The sequence below is a fragment of the Lissotriton helveticus genome, chromosome 2_2 (assembly GCF_964261635.1).
Source record: "Lissotriton helveticus chromosome 2_2, aLisHel1.1, whole genome shotgun sequence".
Taxonomy (NCBI): domain Eukaryota; kingdom Metazoa; phylum Chordata; class Amphibia; order Caudata; family Salamandridae; genus Lissotriton; species Lissotriton helveticus.
The window spans coordinates 344,029,548-344,051,097 of record NC_136060.1 but is presented as its reverse complement, the minus strand read 5'-3'; the positions used below and the strand labels follow the sequence as shown (position 1 = coordinate 344,051,097).

Here is a 21,550-nt window from a genome sequence, read left to right as displayed (position 1 = left end):
GTTATAAAATGAAAATTTGATGTATTACAAATGTATATGGTTTAAAAAAATGTACCATAGTCTGAAAATTTTGAAAAGTACAAATATGTGAAACAATGTAAAAAACTATATAACATGTTTGTATTTAAAAAAAAAACAGAAATATCTATATGTTAAACAATATTAGGAAAATATATAAAATGTTATGTGTGACAATAAAAATCAACAATATTTTGAAACAAATAACAATATTTTTTAAGATTCAAACATATGTGTATAAAAAAAATATAAACATCTGTTAAATAAAGTATAATAATTTTAATAAAAAAATATACAACGAAAAAATTGTGTCATTTACTATGCTAATAAAAAAAGTCAATACTAATGATGCATGACACTAAAAAAGTGACATTTTACTGTTCCCACTTCCATCTACATCACACAGGGGATGTTGTTGCACACTAAAGGGGTGACATTTACTATTCCCACTCCAATCTAAGCCATTTAGAGGAAGGTGCTGGATACTAAAGGGATGATATTTACTATTCCCACTCCAATCTAAGCCATTTAGAGGAAGGTGCTGGATACTAAAGGGATGATATTTATTATTCCCACTCCAATCTAAGCCATTTAGAGGTAGGTATTGAACCCTTAAATTGTGATATTTACTATTGTTATAGGCACTTTTATAGCGCACAGCTGCCCCAGCAAAGGGGCGTCCCGGCGCTTTGGACAGGCAAAAGACATAACACAAGAGACATCAGAGAGTCAGGTAGCAAAAAAGCGGAATGCTAAAGTGCAGAAGGAAACAGATGAGTTTTAATAGCCCTCCTGAAAGCAAACAGGTCATCCAATGCGTGAATTTGGGATTGAAGTGAATTCCATAGCTTAACTGCCAAAACCCAGAAGGAGCGTCCCCCGGCACGGCAGGGCTTAAACCGCGGGACCACAGCCAGGTTTTGACCCAAAAGACCTCAAGAAACGAGATGGAACATAAAAAGTAAGAAGGTTCTCAAGGATCTGAGGGGAGGACAATTTAAGGATCTTAAAAGATAAACATAAGGTCTTAAAATCAATCCGTTGCGCCATGGGCAGCCAGTGTAGTGTCCGGATAGTTTCTTTCGCGGAACAGAACCTCGGTAGACCCACCAAGGCTCTAGCAGCAGCGTTTTGAACACGCTGCAACCGAGCGACTTCCGCCTGATTGGCCCCCAACAGGAGCGAGCTGGCGTAATCGAGCCGTGATAAGAAAGTAGCCTGCATAATCAGCTGCCTGGTAGGGGCATCGAAAAATTTCAGGATGGGCCTAAGTCCTCGCAAAATTCCGAAGCAAGTAGCTGCCACTTTTTTTGTGTGACTGCAGAAACTAAGGGCAGAGTCTAGCTAGACACCCAGGTTTTTAACCTCCGAAACCAAGGATGGAGTAACACCTAACTCTGGAGGCCACCACTCATCGCCCCATAGGCTGCACTGTTTGCCCACGATCAAGACCTCTGTCTTCTTAGCATTGAGCTGAAGACAGTTAGCTGTCATCCAGCCTGCTACTGCTAAGAGACCGTCCCGGAACCTGGGGGCCTCAAGGTCCGACCTCCCACTCAGTGTCACCGCAAGCTGCGTATCGTCAGCATAAGGGACCATATTCCTACTTCAATCTAAGACATTAAGGCCCTAATAACAAGTGTGATTATCCATCGGAACAACAGACTCATGGTGGGGTGGTGGTTGTCTTCCCACCACAACATAACGACCTTAGTGGTCGTTCCGCCCTTGGACCGCCGACACCGCCGGGGAACCGCTGTTCGCTGGCGCGGTGGCACAGAGGCCGTAAAATGCTTGGTGGATCGCAATGGTCCCGCCAAGCATTTTAAGGGTTTTCTCTATGCCAGTGTTTTCATGGCAGTTCCGGTGAGGAAACACAGTGGGCCCTTAGGGCCATCTTGAGCCTCACGCTCTGTGTATGCACACAGGGGGCACATGGATGCATACATAGCATTTCAGTCCATGCTATGCAGGAACAGTTGTTGGCATTCCCATTGCAGTGCCTATTGCACTGACAAACTCATAATCAGGCCATTAAGGGGATAGTTTGGGACACTAAAGGAGTGATATTTACTATTCCTACTCCAATCCCCTCATTTAAGGGAAGAGTCTTGACACTGAAGTGGTGATGTTTACTATTACCATCCCAATCTAATCCATTTAGGGATAGGTGTTGGACACCATAGAGGTGACATTTACCATTCTCACTCCTATCTAAGCCATTTAGGGGAAGGTTTTGAACACTAAAGGGTGAAATTTACTATTCCAACTCCAGTCTTTAAATTATTAGGGGGAAAAGTGAATACATTACCTAGTTCCACTCTACTGCAAAATAATTATTAAGAGTGTTAAACACTAAACATAACACATTATTTGTTTAACACTCCAAAGAAAATTATAATCATACTAGCAGCCCGTCCCGACGTTGTCCGGGAGCTATTAGGCTTCAGGGCCCCCGCCCGCCCCGACGTTGTCCGTGGGTCCCCCGGAGCCTTCCTCCATATATTGCAGTATTATACCTCTATGTTTACTTTGTACGCTTTTGTAACCTGCACACGTAACTTTTTCCTCCTGTAATGCACCGTTTGGCTCACTTTTTAATGCTCCGTTTGCTTCCTCTTGCTACCTGCACACGTCACTTTTTCCTCATATACCTCTATGTTTACTTTCTACGCTTTTGTAACCTGCACACGTAACTTTTTCCTCCAGTAATGCACCGTTTGGCTCATGCTCCGTTTGTTTCCTCTATGTTTACTTTCTACGCTTTTGTAACCTGCACACGTAACTTTTTCCTCCAGTAATGCACCGTTTGGCTCATGCTCCGTTTGTTTCCTCTTGCTCACGATTTTCATTTTTGCTTCATTTTTCCGCCGCTCACCGCTCCTAAATAAATAAATAAATAACCTACCTCATCCGCCGCTCACTGCTCCTCCCCGCCTGTCCGCTGCTCCTCACCGCCTGTCCGCCGCTCCTCCTCGCGCTCCTGGACGCCGCTCCTCACGTCGGGCACGCACGTCGCGGCCGGCGCTTCTTCCATGGGACTACTTTTTTTTTTCTGTACATTTTTTAAATAACGTATATTTATTACGTTTATATAGCCTATGTCCATCTGCACACCCTGACGATTACAATGATGTATCGGGTGTGTGGATTGGCGCTGTGGTTCCCGAGTTTACCCGCCTCAAAGGTTCAAAGTTCTTCCTTTATAATAGTAGTATAGATTGACTAAATAATATTACATAACAATATTAAAAGTCATACATATTTTATATTAAAAAGTAAACTTAGAAATGTTAAAAAAAATGTAAAACATACAATAATAATATATTATGTACTTCAAAAATATTTTTATTTAATAAATACAATACATTCATATATAATCATTTAACATAACACACAAAATAGTTCAATAAAAAACACAACAAATAACAGAATATATAAACAAAAGACAATTAACTTACAGAAAAAATTGGTTATTCAAAATTATAAATATTGACAATTTAATTTTCAAATACTAATTTAAATAAACATAATTTAACATGAAACCTATAAATTATTCACAAAAATACTTCAACACACTTCAGAACAATATTATTCATATAAGAAACATATATTTTACTTTTATAATGAGATATTAAAAATGTATTTGTAAAAAAAATAGTTAAAAAGATAAAAATTGTTAATTAACAATATAAACGTTTATAAATATTCAACAACAAATATATATAGTAGTAAATAATTTGTTTAATATTTAGATGTTTTTACAAATGTAAAAAAAATATACAAAATGTAAACATTTGAAAAAATATAAACCATCACTGGAAGGCCAAGTTTCTGAAGTGTCACCAATAAAATATGCCACTTCAGAGAGTCAGAAGACTTTTCGGCATCTAGCAGAGCAACTGCAGCTTGAACAACTGGGGATATCAACTGGGGATATCCTATTCAGAATGGAAAACAATGTGTGCTGGTTAATCAATGTGGATCAATGTGGAATAAACTCGTATTGGAGAGGAGAGACAATTATTTCACGATGAAGAGAGAGTCTAATGACAAGTATTTTCGCAAGGACTTTATCATCACAATTCAGTAGCGATAGTGGACGGCAGGATTGGCAAGACTCGGGGTCCTTCCCAGGTTTCACCAAAAGGACTACAATCACCTCCCACAAGGTAGGGGGGAGAGTCCCCATCTCAAGCAACTTGGCATTCAGTTCCAGAAGGTGGGGTGCAAGCAAATGTTTATACGTTTTTTTTAAAATATTCCCGTCAATCTATCGGAGCCTGGGGCTTTAGACTCATTAATGTAGTCTATAAGAAAGACAATCTCTTCCACTCTTATTGGTTCACTAAGAAATTGCTGCGGCGGGGATGACAGCCAGACTATTGCCTCCCCGGAAATGTAATTGGCAAGCGCGTGGTCCGCCCCTGCGCATTGGCAGGTATAAAGTCCAGTATAGTATATGCAACTATTCTGCCAGAACTTCACCATTATATGAGGTCTGAGTACCATCTGCAAGAGTAAGTTTGGGAATATAGTCACTGCCCCTTTGCAGACGAAGCAGTCTTGCCAGTGTATGACCAGGGCGCTCACCCTCACCATACCCTCGTGCCCTGGATTACTTCCCAAGGAAGTTCACCTCCTGATCTGAAAGGTCACAAATCTCTTCCAACATTTGAGCCTGGAGCTGTAACTGGGCATTATCGAGTCCCTGGGCTGCGGCAATGTCCATCTGCTGAAGAGCAGACTCATCCAGCACCAGGGAATGGTGGATATCACGAGGTATACCACACTGTTAGCTGTTGTTACACCATGGATATATACCTTGAAAGCTTCCCAAAGGGTGGCTTGCGTAGAGACGGTGCCTTATTTGAGCACAAAGTATTCAGTTGTAGAGGATCATAGTTCATCTCGAGAGCCTGATAGGGAAATCTCCAAACATACTCCACCCTCCTCCCTCCCAGGAATGGAAAGGTTAGCATTATGTACACAAGGGCATGATCTGAAAACGTACGGGGAGGCAGTTCACCTTATCCAGCCACGGCAGGAGCAAGTTCAATAGGATACAATAATCTAAACGGGACCATGTACTGTGTGGTACTGAGTAGAAGGTATGCCCCGCGGTTAACATATGTTGATGTTGCCAAGCATCTCTAAGGGAGTATGCAGTACATATATCCTGTAACACCTTAAGTGCATAGGATTTCCCACCCAGGCTGCTCCCCGTTGAGTTGAAAGCAGGACTAATGCATAAATTAAGGTCACCCCCCCCATCATGATGTGATTTACATCCACTCTTTCCAGTATAGACACTAACTCTTGGAAAAGGTCTGGTGAATCTACATTCGGCACATATACATTTAATAACTGCACTTTCTGTCCCGCTAGGTTGCCTGTGACCACTACATACCGCCCCTCCCTATCACTGATGTAGTCTATAAGCATAAAGAGAACTGAATGATGTATTAAAATATAAGCCCCGCAGGTGTATTCGCTCTCGGTGGAAACTAAATTATATGGGCCCCAAGTGGTTGCGTAGGACAAGGATGAACTAGGAGAGAGAGTTGTGTCTCCTGTAAATACCTTACCTTCACTCCATGCCGGACTAGGTATTGTAGTACTAGCTTGCCCTTTCCGGGATTACTGATACCCTTAATATTCCAAGTAAAAAATGGAACCTTCAAGTCTTGGTCGTCACGTTATGAGATATGGGCTTGCCTTTTCGTCTCCATGTAGAACCTATGCACTCCAAGTCAATATTATCCTTCCAATGTGGTATACAATCATATCTGTCATAAACAACCGTTAACCAATCTCATGCAAAAAGTCACCCAGTGAATCCCCACACTATACTAAAACAAAGGAAACAAACATTGCAAACAAATACAATGTACACCTTGGAGGATGGGCGATCCCCACAGTATATTCTAAACAGCAATTATAATACTAGATAAAGAATTACATGAGAACACAATTGGAACCATCAATTAACTGTAATAACCACGGAGGTGGAGTATAACATGGCAGTGTATCATTGCAAAATATCCACTAAGCAAATAAGCAGATATCCTAGTGTTGAACCTCCTATGGTGTAGCCCAGCAGCTATTCTGTGGCAAATACGTCTGAACTGTGCATAGCATGGAAGCCCAGGGGTGAGCATCCAGGAGAGCTACCAGTGTCTGGTCGGCATTCCTTGGCATATTCTTTTACAGGAGATCGGAATATCCATGGGGGAGTTAAATAAATGTGGTTTAACCTGCCCATCCATCCTGTGAAAATCCCAAAGTGGTATTTTCTTTTTTTTAATAATAAAACAATGTCACGGGGGCCTCCCATGGCAAGGGGAGCATTGAGCACTTTTGGGTGTCCCTTATTGACAGGTTTTTCCTGGAGGTGACAGGCACTGAAAATTGGCTGTATGTCCTCCCATCTAAATTAGGTGGGCGAACATATAGCTAAACCTTCGATGATCCGACAGAGTGAGGTCCATTGGAGCGGTTTGAACACATTGAAGATGAAGTAGTTTCAGCAGTTGTCAAACCTATTGTCAGTCTGAATTTTAATCGGGTAGGCGCACCATAATGTTGGCGGGGAGTGGACTTCGGGGATCCCTCTTTGCCAACATTTAAATCGGGATCTTAGTTTCTTGGTGCTTGCGCAGACATCAGTGTTATATGGGCTCCTACCTTTACAGCTTTGGGATGCTTGGTCTGTGCACATGTGCAGCATGAGTCCCTGTACATTTAAATGGCAAGTTGGTGAGTGGAGAGAGTTTGTGGTTCCTTCCACTTCCTGTCTTGTTTGCCTGCTTTTCAGCTCTATATCTATTAAAGCTTTTGCACTTTGCCGGTTATCTGCATCATTTCCTCAATCACCTATGGTTGTGATTCGACAAGTAGAGGTTCTTGGCTAGGACACTTAATTCTTGAAACACAGAGTTACTGGAGGGTCCGGAAGGTGTGTGCATCATCAGGGAGGTGTTCAAAAAGGGGACTTCAGTCTTAAATCCTTCCAATCAAATTGTGTGAATTTTGAGTGTGGGTAATATCTTCATTATTTACTGGCAATCTTAATTACGCCTAGTTCTACTGGTTTTATTTCCAGTACTTTTTTATGACGTACATTTTCACCTCAAAATTAATGACTGTGTCACCTCCACAGGTCCCTGTCATCCTCCCATTGAATGCAGGTGACTCTGCAGTGCTGTTCTCTCAATTTTTGTTGTACTGTTCCATACGTAGCTACCTCAATCCTCTGAAGTACCTCAGCGCTGTCCTTCCCTCTTTTGGATTTCTTGGACCATACTTTTTAATAATTTGTCACTGTCAGTCATTTTCTGCTCTGGCTGCCAGCGTTCAGTTATGCTAAAAGCTGTTGATGGTGCTCTGCTTTTAAAAAAAATCCCAAATGATTAATTTTATTTTTTAAGTTAAACATCTAAACAGCATTTGTGACACAACATTATCTCCAAGGAAGTCTATGTACTCTGAATGTAGAGTTCCTCCATGAATTTCAAGATTCTAGCTACCGGTGGACTAGATCACAAGATTCAATCAAACAATCTAAATTTGTAAAGTGCAGCCACTCACCAGAGAGGGTCTCAAAGCACAGGGAGCGGGGCTTCTGCTCCGTCTGTGCACTGAGGTTCAGTCAAAGAGCCAGGTGTTTAGATCCTTCCAGAATTGGGTCTGCGAAAGGGATTGTCTGAGGAGGAGAGGCAGGATGTTCCAGGTCTTGGAGGAGAGGTAGGATAAGGATCTCCCTCCGGTTCTAGTCTTGTGGATCCGAGGGACGGTGACCAGAGCGAGCTGAGCGGGGGTGTCTGGTGGGTAAGTGGAATGAGAGGCGGTGGTTCAGGTACGCTGGTCCTGGAAGGCTCTTGGGTTTATTAACTTTCTTTGAATTGAAGGTCCTTGGAAGGACTAAGATAAGGGATTTATATAAGGTTTTATACTATCCCAGGGTCAGCTTTTGTATGTAACTGCCTCATTGTCAAAAGCCTTAGATTTTGACAATACTGTATATGTTGATAACTATGCAATGATGAAGAAGCACTTAGTGCCTTATTACGAGTCTTGCAGTCCATGGACGGCCTGACTTGTGGAGCACGGGGATGGCAGTCTTCCGACCGCCCTATTACAATTAGGGTGGTCTGACCTCCATTGCCTGCTGAAGCCGCCAGGGGACTGCCATTTCCTGGCAGTGTTGTGGCAGTCAGGAGGCAGCAATATGTTTGGCTGGACCACCACGGTCCTGCCAAGCATATTACAAGTTTCCTCTCTGTCACGGTTTCGATGGTGGTACCTTCTCCATGAAAACGGTCGCAGAGAGGAAACAAAAGGGGCCCTACTGGGCCCCTTTGTGCCTTTGCGCTATGGGATACATGCAGGGGGGCAACATGTACCACCCTGTGTGCATTCACCCCAGTTCCTGCATGGCATGGACTTAACAGTCCATGCTGTGCAGAAACTGTTTTTGGTGTTCCCATTGTGGTGCCCATTTTCAGGGCAGCGCCATGGAAACTTTAAAAAAAAAAAGCCCAACAGGCACGAGAAACACTTGTAATCTGGTGGGTGGTATCCGCGGGGCGGACCTGGTGCCTCACTGCCAACTCGTAATCCGGCTCTTAGTGGTTGGCTGTTTACCTCCTGCACAACATCAGCATTGCCCTATTTAAGAAGGTGCCTCAAAAAAATGAAATCAAGCCTGGCCAATATACCCTCCACAGAAAAGAGTGACGAATCTGGCAGCATAGGTTTGGAGATTTATTTCTTAAGGAACTTTTTGAGTGTATTTTTTCTACATTCAGAGCATCATAGGGGTGTCCGCAACTGTTAGTGCTTTTTATTCCGCATATCAAAAGGCAGCTTCCTCAAGACCAGCACGCCAGACTTTTCCCCCGAGAAGGCCAGATACACCCAGAAGTTCCTATCATGAAATCTGGAACTGAATACTTACATAGTGGTGCACTTTAATACCTCACTTTAACCCCTGTAAAGGAAGCAGACTTTCCCTTTTCATGTATGACAGGGCACTTAAATACTTGAAACCATTGGATCTAGCATTTGGTTGGTGTTTACCACACAGTTAGTAAGAAACCTGTCTCAACTCTACTTGCTACCCCATTCCTAACGTTCAGGTGTCTAGTGCAGATAAGAGACATTAGACACATGCCTCTCCTGGTTTCATCAGTTCGTTCCCCCTGTCATGAGTCTCCCTCCTCCTAACCATGTGTGGTCAGCCATTTCAAAATGGAATGGGGTTCGCCTCCTTCAAGATATCCTGTTACAGGGGATTTCCTCACCAGGGTAGACCTCAAAGTTGCATACTTCACAGTTTCAATTTGACTCCCATTCTGTTTCCTCTTTCAGTATTAATGGATGGGCAATGTCGGATAGTTTACTTGACTTCTCTAAGACTACATCTACCTTCCTAGTTTTTTTTTGTTGTTGAAATTGCTCCCAACTGGTTTAGTTCCCACAGGATTAGCCTGTACGATATCTTTCTCAAGTCTCAGTACCTCTCTACTGCAGGTGGCAGTATGGATGGCAAAGAATACAAAGCAAGTTTATTTTGTAAAGTGGACACATTGTTGAAAGCAAATTCTGAAATCACTTACCCATTCAGCTGAGCTTGATGAAGAATCAGTACCCCTTCGCTCATCATTGCCTTCTAAATGAAATTCATGTAATTCAATCTCTTCAAGTTGTGTTTCCTCTGTAATCCTTCTAGCTGGAATGGTAAAGTTAATATGTTTATTTAGGACCACATTCATACAACGTGTATGAGCGGAGTATGCTTTCAAAAAGCTAGTCTCCCAGTGAATTGCTTTTAATATTTAGTAATATTTTTCATTTCCTAATACCATGAATGACTGGACTATTAATATTATCTGAAATTAATCAGATTCTCGCTAGCTATATTTGTGCTATATAAGTGCCCCTACTTACATACGTGGACGTAATAGAGCGTAGCATAACATAACATAAAACATAACATGAAACATAACATAACATATAACATAAAATAACTACTTCATAATGCAAAACGATGTTTGTTTTGCATATTATGTGTTAGGATTTGGTTCAAGGAACTGATCGGGAGCCATTGTAATGTATAGGAATAGAGACAAAGGGCTTGAGTAAGCCTAGGCAAGCTGCCCTCAGAACCATTGTGGCAATGCTGCGGCTGCCTTAACTAGCCAAGGCGTGTCCGGGCCACCACTTGCAAAGTTTTCTTCTGGGTCAGAAGTTTCTTTTAACCAAGGCCGTTCACGTGACCATGGCATCATCAGCAAAAAAAGAGTAACAGCCAGTTCACCTGCAATAGTATAAATGAATATATGGGCTTTTTTTTCCTTTTCTGGAGTTTTTTCGGAGCACCTAGTGGACATTTGTTTATAGTTTCCTGACCGGGTCCACCATAGTGTTCATGAAGGACCCAGACAGGAATAAAATATTACAATATGGTGTTGGAAGTCCCACCATAAAAGGACTACCCTTCTGACGCCATGTCAGCCTCCAGATGTCACACTGAGAAAGTTTTTCCCAATGAGGAGCTGACTGCAGCTCCACCATCAGGACAACAATTACCCCCCAATCTCTGAATGAGGCCGATCTGTCAGGCATAAGCAGAGTGGATGGCCTCAATTTGTTTTTGTAGACGTCCCATTGCCGTCGGAGTACCTTAGAAGACCCTTTCGGTTTTGACCTTTGAGCTTGTCGGACTGGTTGTGGCGTTCCTCAATCAGCATGTTATGTTATGTTAAATGAATTTGTTACGCGCACGGCTACTCAGGAGTGGCCGGCGCGAGACCAGCGGGGTGTGACAGTGGACTTCACGTGAATAGGTGTGTTTTCAATTTTGTTTTTAATGAAACTGGATCCACTTTTTATACAGACCTTCCTAGTAGTAATGTAAAGGAGGCGCACCTCACGCACAAATGACAACAGATGGGGTCAAGCAAATATGATGTATAGCAATTTCAATGAAACTAAGAATAACCATTTGGGGTTGGTGCCACTCAGGATAAATATGCACCCTACTACCTAGATGCTAAAGTTCATAGTAAATGGCAAGCACTTACTATGAAACACAATTTTTATGTACAGATATCCCGGCACTCCGAAGTAATTTATATTCTGTGTATTTAGTCAAAGCGAAAAATTCTATATATTAACCCAAATACCACTGGCAACAGACAAGTTTCGGTTCTCAGAAACAAATGAGTTTTTAATTAATAAATATTTTTGAATCATGATAATTCACAAAAAAAGGATTTTTTTGAAACACACAAAGAGTACATTTTCCCCAAAAGTTCAGATACATATACCAAAAGAGGGCAAATGTCCCCTAATTTTGAGAACAAGTCAAAAGACTAAGAATGGTAGTTATGTCCTCTTCATCTTGGTCCACAATAGGCAACAGCCGACATGTGTTTCTTCACGTCATGTACCTTTCTCACGGCTGCAAGAATAATAATGTTTTTACCATTGGTTTGTGCGTACATATATTTAAACTTTTTAAAAAATTCTTACAAAGATATGTTAAAATCTTTGTCACCAACTTCGTATATTTAGAAAGACGACCCAGTGAGAGTACACCATATGTAGTGAAAAGTTGAAAGCGGAAGATGATGAGGAAGATAGAAATCCTAAGAATAAGATCCCAACAAACTTTACTCTGTGAGTTATGACTTTATTCTACCAAAACAAGAACAAAAATAGAGCCCACATCCACACTGTGCAGAAAGAGCAAATTACTACACAAATTAAGTGAGTTAGAAACCCACTGGGCTAGTGTTGATTCAAAAGCTCTGACCTTTGTCCCCAATTCCAAGGGATATTATATACTAGTTTCGCAAGAAAATCAAGCGGTTGAGGCAGTGAGCAAGAGTCTATAATAAAAGAAGCACACAAAAGAAAATAGTAATTAGTCCATCTAAGTTTGTTAATGGATGGAAATAAGTTCCCGAGTTGTAATCAGAAGGACAACTCACTTTGTGATAATATGTCAAGATCCTCCCAATTTTCAAAAAACTGCCTGTATTGCATGATGCAGTACGTTTCACACCAGAAAGTTCTAATAAAATTGTGAGACCAGGGAGTACACCATTAGCAAGTATATCATAGATACAGATTCGACCAATCAATGGTTAGACTAGTGGGCCCTACCTATCGGTTAGCACATTGGTCAAAAAAAGTGAAGAGAACGTAGTAGAACCAAAATGCAAAGGGTATTTCAGTATGTCGCTGTAAGTCCTATTTTGAGCGAGTTATTCCACAGATGTGGAGAGAATAACTGAAATATAAAGGATATTTGGGTATGTATAAAGAATCAATGGCATACAAAAGTCATTTACCACTGGAAGTGTGCATATATAAGTAAACTCTTTCTTACTTCTTTTAATAAAACATTTTCCTGCGTGTGGAGCGACAAAGAAGGCTATGATATGCCTCTGAAAGAAAGGGAACAGAGAATATAAAAAAAAATTTTAAAAATGTTTTTTTTGTTTTTTAGTCTAAACTGGTCTCTAATGTTTCGAGAACCATAAAGGAGATAAAAAAAACACACAGCGTAGTCACGTGGAATATAATATGGATAATCCAGTTTAATTTAAAACATCCTATTCTATGTGCTACTTATATGTATATCTCGTCCTTGGAATGCTGCAAAATGCTCCCATTTTAACCAAAAGGGGCGTGCATCATATAAGCATTAGCTTAACTGACTAGTAGATTTTACTTTTTGTATTTAAGCAGAGGATGCACGAGGTACAAGTATAGATTTCAAAGTATGTTGTTAAGACACATGTTTCTTAAGTTGCTGGCCCTTATGTGAGATCAATAGTATGTTACAAAATGATCCACCACGATAATTTGTGGTACAAGTCTAAGTTTAAATGACCACATGTTTATAACATAGTACCTACTCTAAAGTAAATTCTAATGACAGCAGGTCGGGTCATAATGGCAAAGAAATTATGGAAAAGCGTCCAAATACCTATTTAGGATCACACGACTTGGTCAAAGGCCAATACCCCCATATCTTTGGTCCAATAGCCTTAACGGTATATGCGCTTACCTGGTCTATTCTGTTCGACGTAAAAGCAGCGTGGACTCCACAGTCTGCGTCCCACACGATAACTATGTGTGCCATTTTGATCGCCTCTTAAACTCCTTAACAGGAAATGGTTCTTAGGTGACCCGGTAGTTGTTGTCATGGTTTAAACACAACCAGAACGTGAACTCAACCTATCGATGGCCCTTGCGTTTCCAGCGGCCATGTTTAAAGACGTTAGTTAGTATGCAAAGTCCCATAAGATATATATTGGCCATGGATAAGAATTTGTTTGGGATGAGAATATTTGAGTCTATATAGACACACACTCTAATTCATAAGGGAGGCCCTTATTTATACATCGGCCAAAAGAAGGTGAGCTCAACATATCGATGGCGTTTGCGTTTACGGCAGCCATATTTAAAAAGGCTTGTTAGTGTAAAAGATCCCATAACATGTTAATCAGTCATGGTTATATGAATACATGAATCCATATAAACACACAATCTACTATATGAAAGGGGCCCTTATTTTGACATCGGCCCAAAGAAGGGGATATAGGAAATGTCTATCGGTGTTACCAAAAAATATATAATAATATAGATTGTAACAACCACATCGTGCCATGACATTTTTGTATTGGACACATCGCCCTATGACCTCTGCTAAGTGCTGAGGCCTATAATGAGAAAATGGTAGCATTCTCAACAATTTTGAAGTAATTCAGTCCGCCTACACTGCATTACCAAATTGCATTCCTAATAGAAATATTAATTGCAAGGATTGCAGTTTAGCTAAAATAAAGAAAGTAGAGTCCAAAAAGAGGTATGAAAAAAATTTAAACTGAAAAGGAGCTGCCCCCATCCTCTGCCTCTTAAAACGTGGGACTCGTGCAAGGTGTAGGGACGAGGAGCGCAAAGAGCGCGCTGGGACATAAAAGGAAACCCACCTCTGCAAATAAAGAGGACCACATTCATGGAGTGCGCGATGAGCCATGATCAATAGTTTGAATTTGACTCTGGCTGCTAAGGGCAGCCAGTGATATAGGCGTAACTGATTATGGACACTGTCCCTGACTGACAAATCCGACAACAATTTGGCTGCGGTATTCTGGACCATCTGTAGCTTCTTCAACAGGTAGCCCGGGGTGCCAACGAAAAAGGCATTGGCATAGTCCATCCGGGACATGATCAGCGCACATGTGATCGTTTGTCTCGCCGCCACTGGTAGGAGAGGAAAGCAACTTCTAAACGATTTAAGGTAATGTGTACCGCAAAAAAAAGCTCTTCGTCAAACCAAACCCCAAGATTTTTTGCTGGATTCCCAGTGGAGGTCAGACATGGGTAATCGGAAGGCCAGAGCTGCTCTCTGAAATTCGAGGGAAATGTACCACACAGCAGAATCTCTGATTTCCCTTCATTGCATTTGAGCTGTGCATCCGCCATCCAATTAAAAATTGAGGCAAGGCAATGTTGGGCCTGAAATACGGAGCCGGCCCCTTTAGCCCAGGTGACATCCGCATACGCCATCACTTTAGCCCCCAACTCCTCTGCTGAATATATCAGAGGAGTCATACAGATGTTAAATAGGAGGGGACTAAGGGCAGAACCCTGCGGGACACCCGTTGTGACCACCTGAGGAGAGGAGAAGGGTGGGATCCAGATCTGCTCGTACCGCCGTTCCAGAAAGGAGCAAAGCCACGGTACCTGACAGACCAATCCTGGCCAGCCGAGACAGAAGCAATGGGTGCGGGACCATGTCGAACGCGGCTGAGAGGTTGAGCAAAATTAGCGCCGCCCTCCCGCCTGCATCCAGACAGTCCCGTATATCCTCTGCCACCTCAACCAGCACAGTTTCAGTGCTGTGTGACGGGCAAAACCTAGATTGCGCTGGATGTAGAAGTCCCTCATTTTCCACAAGGTAAGTCAGCCGTTTATGTACCCCCTTTTCACATACCTTTGCCAATGAAGGGAGGAGGGAAATAGGCCGGTAATTCCCTGGGCAAAGGGGATCTAGTGATTGCTTTTTGAGGAGAGGCCGAATCTTAGCCTCCTTCCAAGCCAAAGGGACCACCGGTTTCTGAAGGGAAAGATTGACAATGACGGTCACTTCGACATTAACAACCTCAGCTGCCGCTGCCAGAGTCCTAGCCGGACACGGGTCAGAAGGTAAACCTGATTTTAAAGCTTTAAGAATTTTAAGACATTCCAGCTGGACAACTGGCCTAAATTCGGACAGTGAACTTTCTGTGACATCGGGGGAACAGACCAGAGCATCCTCTGTTGGATCGTCCGAGGAGTGAACGTTGCTTGAATCCCTAAGATCTTATCTCTAAAAAAGTGAGAAAGAGTGGTGAAGAGCAGGTGAAGATGGCATTACACTAGCTTGGGCCACAGGAGACATGAAACTCTGGGCAATCGCATACATTTCCCTAGAGTTATTGTTAGCAGCTTCAATACGAGCTGAGTAGAATTGCCCTTTGGCCAACTTAATCGATGCAGAGTAGTACTTCTGCTTATCTCTAAGCTTGCTCTTGTCCGCTCGGCAGTAGCCACCCCTCCTCCATGTCCGTTCAAGAATTTTACATTCGTGCTTCAAGCCTTTAAGCAAGGAATTAAACCAGGGTTTAGACGGTGATTCTCTAGCCAGCCTGGTCAAGCGCGGTGTGGTCGACGTCGCCACTGCAGACGAGACCCAGCTAAAAAACCCCACAACCTGATCGTCGAGCTCTCCTGCCAATCTCGGTTTAGAGGCTTCCAAAGCCGTATTAAGTGCAGACGGATCAATTTGACCAAAGACTGATTTGTGGCTTGGATATGACGAGATCTCTGCCTTGGACACTTCCCACGAGAAATTGATTATATAATGTACCTAGGCTTCATTAATTGAATCGGAAAATGAGTGCAGATGGGATCAAGAACATATCCAGCTTGATGTGTAGGAAAGCTGACATGTTGATTAAGCAGAGTGACATGCAGCCCATCAAGCAGGTCCTGTGTGTCCTTACTATCTGTCTGGTCCAGATGTATATTCAGTTCGCCCAGGACTAAAAAGTGGGAGAATCTGACCGCCCTGGTAGTGATAGCGTCACCCCATTCCTGGAGAACCGGCCAGCTGGGCCTGGAGGCCTGTGAATCACTGTGTTACAACAACCCTTGCACCTTGGGTCGCTCACTGTTGAAGAGCGGACATTTAGGCAATGTTGGATTCGTAGTCATCGCAGAGTCAACGTTAGTCGCCCATATGCAACGGAGATTCCCCTGGGCATGTGCACTGACCTCTCACACGGGGGCGGGGGAATTGGTTGGCGCTAGCAGACTGGGAAATGGTGGGACTTCAGGTTATGGGGGATTTGTATGAAGATGGGGTGCAACTACCTTTTCAGACGATACAGGAAAGGTATTGTAGGAAGGTGGAATATGACTATATGGTTACCCCAACTTTTTTCCTGGTGTTTTGCTGGTTTTCGACTTAGTTGGCATGGGACCCTGCTATTCAGGGCCCCAGACTATCTGCTTTCTCTATAAAATGGACTCCATGTACTTTAGGTACATACCAGATTGGTTACTGGGTCACCCTTATGAGCCCCTGTATAATGTACCATAGATACCCAGGGCATAGGTGTACCCTAGGCCTACCAGAGGCTGCAGCATGCATTGTGCCACCCCTGGTATGCCTTCCAAACTGACACCACAGGTCTGTTCACACAGCCTGGGTAAGGTGGTATAATCACCTCTTACTTAGATATAGTATACCTATATCTACCTTATATATAGACACATATGCACCTATAAGCCACTCCTACGGTAGGCCTCGACAACCCTGGAGGCAGACTGCTTGGTTTTATGTGAGAGGGTGCTCTGGCATGAGATGAGCCCCTCTGCAGCTTTTGGAACCATCTCCTTATAGCTGTTCCATGATATAGCCATACCATATACTCTTAAGTGCATTATAATCCTCGCGGTTAATGCGAACTTTGGTTTGGCTTTATCAAAACATGTCGTGTAAGGTGTCAAACACTTTAGACTCCCCCCCCCCGCCAATTCTGGTGGCGGGGGTAGCATTGCACCCTTCTAGAGGGAAAAGACATGTATGTCACTGCTTTACCCGGTTAAAGTGAAACAGAGCCTCAACATCACAAAATGGATGCTGCTGCCACAGACACGAGTCTGACCTCTTGTTGCTAGACGAAACTCCGGCAGGGGAGGCCTGGACAATAGGTTTCCTGTCCAGGGAGGTGAGTGAGTTCCTTATATCAGTACTTTAGCATGATATTGAGACGGAATTTTGGCTCATATTGGAAATGTTGTTCGTTTTTCATAGCAAAGTGACTGATAATTTTTTTTTTTTTTAAACGTCAATTCTGTTGATCCATTCAGGAGCTATTAATGAAAAACATATGTCAGCGGCTATTTTTCAACATGGTGGCTGCGATTGTTTGGGCCACTATCTACAATGCTTAAAATGACCATTTGGTTAAAAATAATACTTCTGCCAAGTTCCATGTTTTGACTTAAAAAATGCATACTTTTTTTAGTCATATATTTTGGAAGAAATATTTTATCTTTCCGGACCACCCTAGCTAAATCAGAATATTTGGTATTGAAATTATAAGAGTCATTTAGAAGTCAATATGCATAGGGAATGTAATCTGTTATTATTTATCTGCATCCTTTAACTGATGAAAACCAGTCTGGCTATTTTTTGGGTGTCATGATTATCCCACAGTGTAGACACCCCCAGCATAAAAACTGCATTTTGCTTTTCCATAAGCTTTGTCATGCCAGTTGTATCAGGAAAATTAGGAGTTTTGCTGTATTATCTATGAGTATATAGGAATGTCTTGCTTGCTTATTGCCAAGTCCTCGCTTAGCTTACCTCTGACACAATTCAACAATGAAATATCTAATAAACAAGGTCAAAATAATGACTTCAAATTGATTCAGATCTCATTGAGATAACATCTAGAATAAGGCCCAAAAATGTGCCTCATGAATAAATGGTGACAAACTTTGAGGTATGCCCTTTTTGGAAGGGAAGGAAGGTTTCCAAATAAGTGCATTTGTTCCTACTCTGTCCATTAAGCTTTTGCTTGATCATTTTCATATTATCATACAGAGACCCGAGGATGTCATCTACGAATCAAATTAGTTTGAGATTTAGTAGGTCCTAGAGCCAGAGACTCATAATTCATGTTCCTCACTGAGGTACTGTAACTTGTGAACCCCTTAGTTTATAAGAACAACTGGAGATAAATGAAGATAAATTAACTGGAGGTTAGGACACTAATGTGTTCACAAGAAGAGTCTGGAGCCACAAAATACGCTGACGACACACAACTTGTCGTCTCGATTGACAAAAAAGATATAGATGCAGAACAGAAGTTTCAGACATGCCTGAAGGAGGTTTTTCAGTGGATGAGTAACAACCACTTGAAATGCAACAGTAGTAAAACAGAAATCCTCCCGCTAGGTAAGGATCATCTATTCTGTCCCAAGGATTGGTGGCCAAATGACTCACCGGCCCCGCCTAGTTCAGTGGACTCTGCACGAAATCTGGGAGTCCAATTTGATTCGGCTCTATCCTTTGATGAGCACGTCAGGATTACAGCAGGATGCTGCTTTGGCCTAATCAAGTCACTCAAGGAGTTTTTTGACTTCCTGCCCATTGCGTCCAGAAAATCAGTCGTGGTAGCGTTAATACTATCACGGCTAGATTATTGCAATGGTCTGATGGCTGGAGTGAAAAGGTCCACATTGAGAAAATTGCAGAGCGTACAACACGCTGCGGCAAGATTAGTTCTCAAACTGCCAAGAAATGCCTCTGCTTCTGCGTCACTACAAACCCTACATTGGCTGCCCCTTCACAAGAGGATTCTATATAGGCTCTTATTGACTGCTTTTAGAGCTTTAAACAACATAGGTCCAAAGTACCTCGTTAAGCGTTTTGTTCGCTATGATCCATCACGTTGCTTGAGGTCCTCGGGAGGTAACCTAACCAGGATCCCGAGGTACAAATACAAAACCAAGGGAGGCAAAACATTTACGGTCCTAGCATCAAGGGCGTGTAACATCATGCCTATAGATCTTAGACTGACTGACAAGGAGAGCATTTTCAGGAAACATCTTAAAACATGGATCTACCAGCTATCCGACAGCTTTGTAATGGCGGCAATCTAGAGCCCTACCCACTAATATACACATGCACAGCGCCAGGATGCCCCTTCCGGAGCGACAGGTTGCGCTTTATAAATACCCACATACAAATACAAATACAAAATCCTTTCGAAAGACAAATTACTGCAATGGATTTGTGGGTTGTGACTTTGATTTGAAAGGCTATTTCTTGGCTTGAATATGTAGATTTAATATGTAAATTAATAAGATTTTTTCATTGTCTCTGCTCCCCAACTTTTCGATATGGAAATAAAGTATATATAGTTATACTTTTGATTAGAAAACATATTATTTGCTATAATTTTTTTTTCTTTTGTCAGAATCATCTGCATCAAGAGTAGTGTACCTAGCTTTAATCTTGTAGAGTAATATTTCTCTTATCGAATAACACCAGCCAATTGTAAGACTTTTCTAAATTCTTACTAAGATTGACACCACACACTGCAGTAGCTTTACAGTTAAACATTATGCACTGCAAAAAAATTATGGAGTCACTACAAAATGTAACCAAAAAAATAAAAGACAAAAAAAACTAAATTAATGATGTAATAATAACTGTAAGTCAAAGGTATCCACCCCAATACCACCAATCATAAATGTGAAAATAATTAATATGGAATTTCTATCAAACTGAAATAACATGTCATCCAAGCCGGCCTATCTCAATTCAGGTTTAAAATAAAATAAACCAAAATGTGGGCATCTTTGAAATATTTTACGAAGAACAACTGTATGTAAAAATGGTCAAAGGCATAAGCTTTCCCTGGCTCACCTGATCCAATAATAGAAACATAATTAATAAAAGCAATTCATACAAAATATTTTCAAGCCAGCAAAAACTTCTTTAGAAGGTGTGCTTAATAAAGTTAGAATTGATCACAGTGTATTCAGAATTTATAGGCTGCCCAATTTCAAATAGTTGTCCAGTAATTTTTTTAAAAAATCTGTGTTTATTGTTTTATAAAGCCACACATAGCAATCATACAGCAGTGAATAACATTATACCTTACATCATATCATCAATGTCTGCGCTTCCATAGGTTCGCAGGATAAGCCATGTTTCCTTCAAAAGCTGTTACTATATAAGGCAATTCTCAATAATCATCCAATCGCACATATACCTATTTCAATAGGAGCACATTGTCTATATTGGGATGTATGACGTTACAACGCATACTTTTACAACGCCTACCTTTACATCGCAAGTTTTACAACGCATACCATTACAACGCATAGTGCTTTGGGGCGCTGGATAGTGAATAGTTTAATTTACTATTCCAACTCCAGTCCTCGTGGATAGTAGGGAAGGTGTTGGATAGTACATTAAACCTACTCCCTATCCTAGAGCGCCCCCCAGCGCAATGCGTTGTAATGGTTTGCGTTGTAAAAGTTGCATCGTAAAGGCACTGCTTGGTAAAAGTTGCGTTGTAAAGGATGTTTCCCTCTATATTGTTATGTCTACTTTTCAGCAATGCTTCCGGTGTGCCCAATCTTCCAATCTCAGAATCCAATATGTACATCAGGTACGGCATACCTCGTTTCGGGATATTTTGGGGACCATACCTACTCATTGCCATATGTTAGCACATTCACTCACCACCGAACCAGGCCCCTACCACCTTCCCTACTCCAGGTCCGATCAAGGGGAACCCTCTGGAGTCTCCTCAGCAGGGCCCACCTCCAAATCAGTGTCCGGTATCTGAAGTGCTATCACTAATGCTTCCCACACTCTGGCTGCTTCCAGCGCCTTCTCATTATTAGTACCTATAGCCTGCTGCAATGTAACTGTACTCTCACTTTTGACCCATTTGGTAACTCCGATTTCCAACTCCTTATCGTAGGCCCCCGTCGTGACTTCCATTGGGCTGTGATCTCTCTCTTAGCCAGCAGTAAGCCGAGGTTCAGAAACTTGCTTGTGATCTTTGTCTTAGGGGTGTGTGGGAACCAATGCAATATACAGGTACCTATGTCAGTGTCTATACGGCGCTCTGTAATGCCACAAAGCAGTTCGACTACTTCCTTCCAATATGTTCCCAATTGTCCACAAGTCCACAGCATATGAGGTAACTCTGCCCCCTCTAGGCCGCAACGCGGGCACTGGGCGGTATCCATCCGGAAATATCGGTTGATTCTGGCTGGGGTAAATAAGTCCTATGCAATATAAAGAAATGTATTAATTGAAACCTAGCATTCTGTGTGTTCTTCCATGCCCTTCGGATCAATTGAGCCCAAGTCACTTCCGGTATTTCCTTCCCAAAATACTCCTCCCATTTTCCTCGTAACTCCGTCAACAGGC

The 21,550-nt window shown here is 42.0% G+C and overlaps 1 protein-coding gene and 1 long non-coding RNA gene across 3 annotated transcripts in view; one reads left to right on the top strand and one right to left on the bottom strand.

The window, feature by feature from the left end:
• LOC144821832 (uncharacterized) overlaps nucleotides 1–21,550 on the top strand; it is a 323,067-nt gene that overhangs the window by 103,629 nt on the left and 197,888 nt on the right. The gene's annotated exons all lie outside the window — the stretch shown is intronic.
• The window catches only part of LOC144821831 (uncharacterized), a 263,693-nt gene that overhangs the window by 45,169 nt on the left and 196,974 nt on the right, over nucleotides 1–21,550 (bottom strand). The window contains exon 4 of the mRNA XM_078678996.1: nucleotides 9,639–9,751. Within this exon, the coding sequence (XP_078535122.1) occupies nucleotides 9,639–9,751 (113 nt within the window). The remainder of the gene's footprint in view (nucleotides 1–9,638; nucleotides 9,752–21,550) is intronic.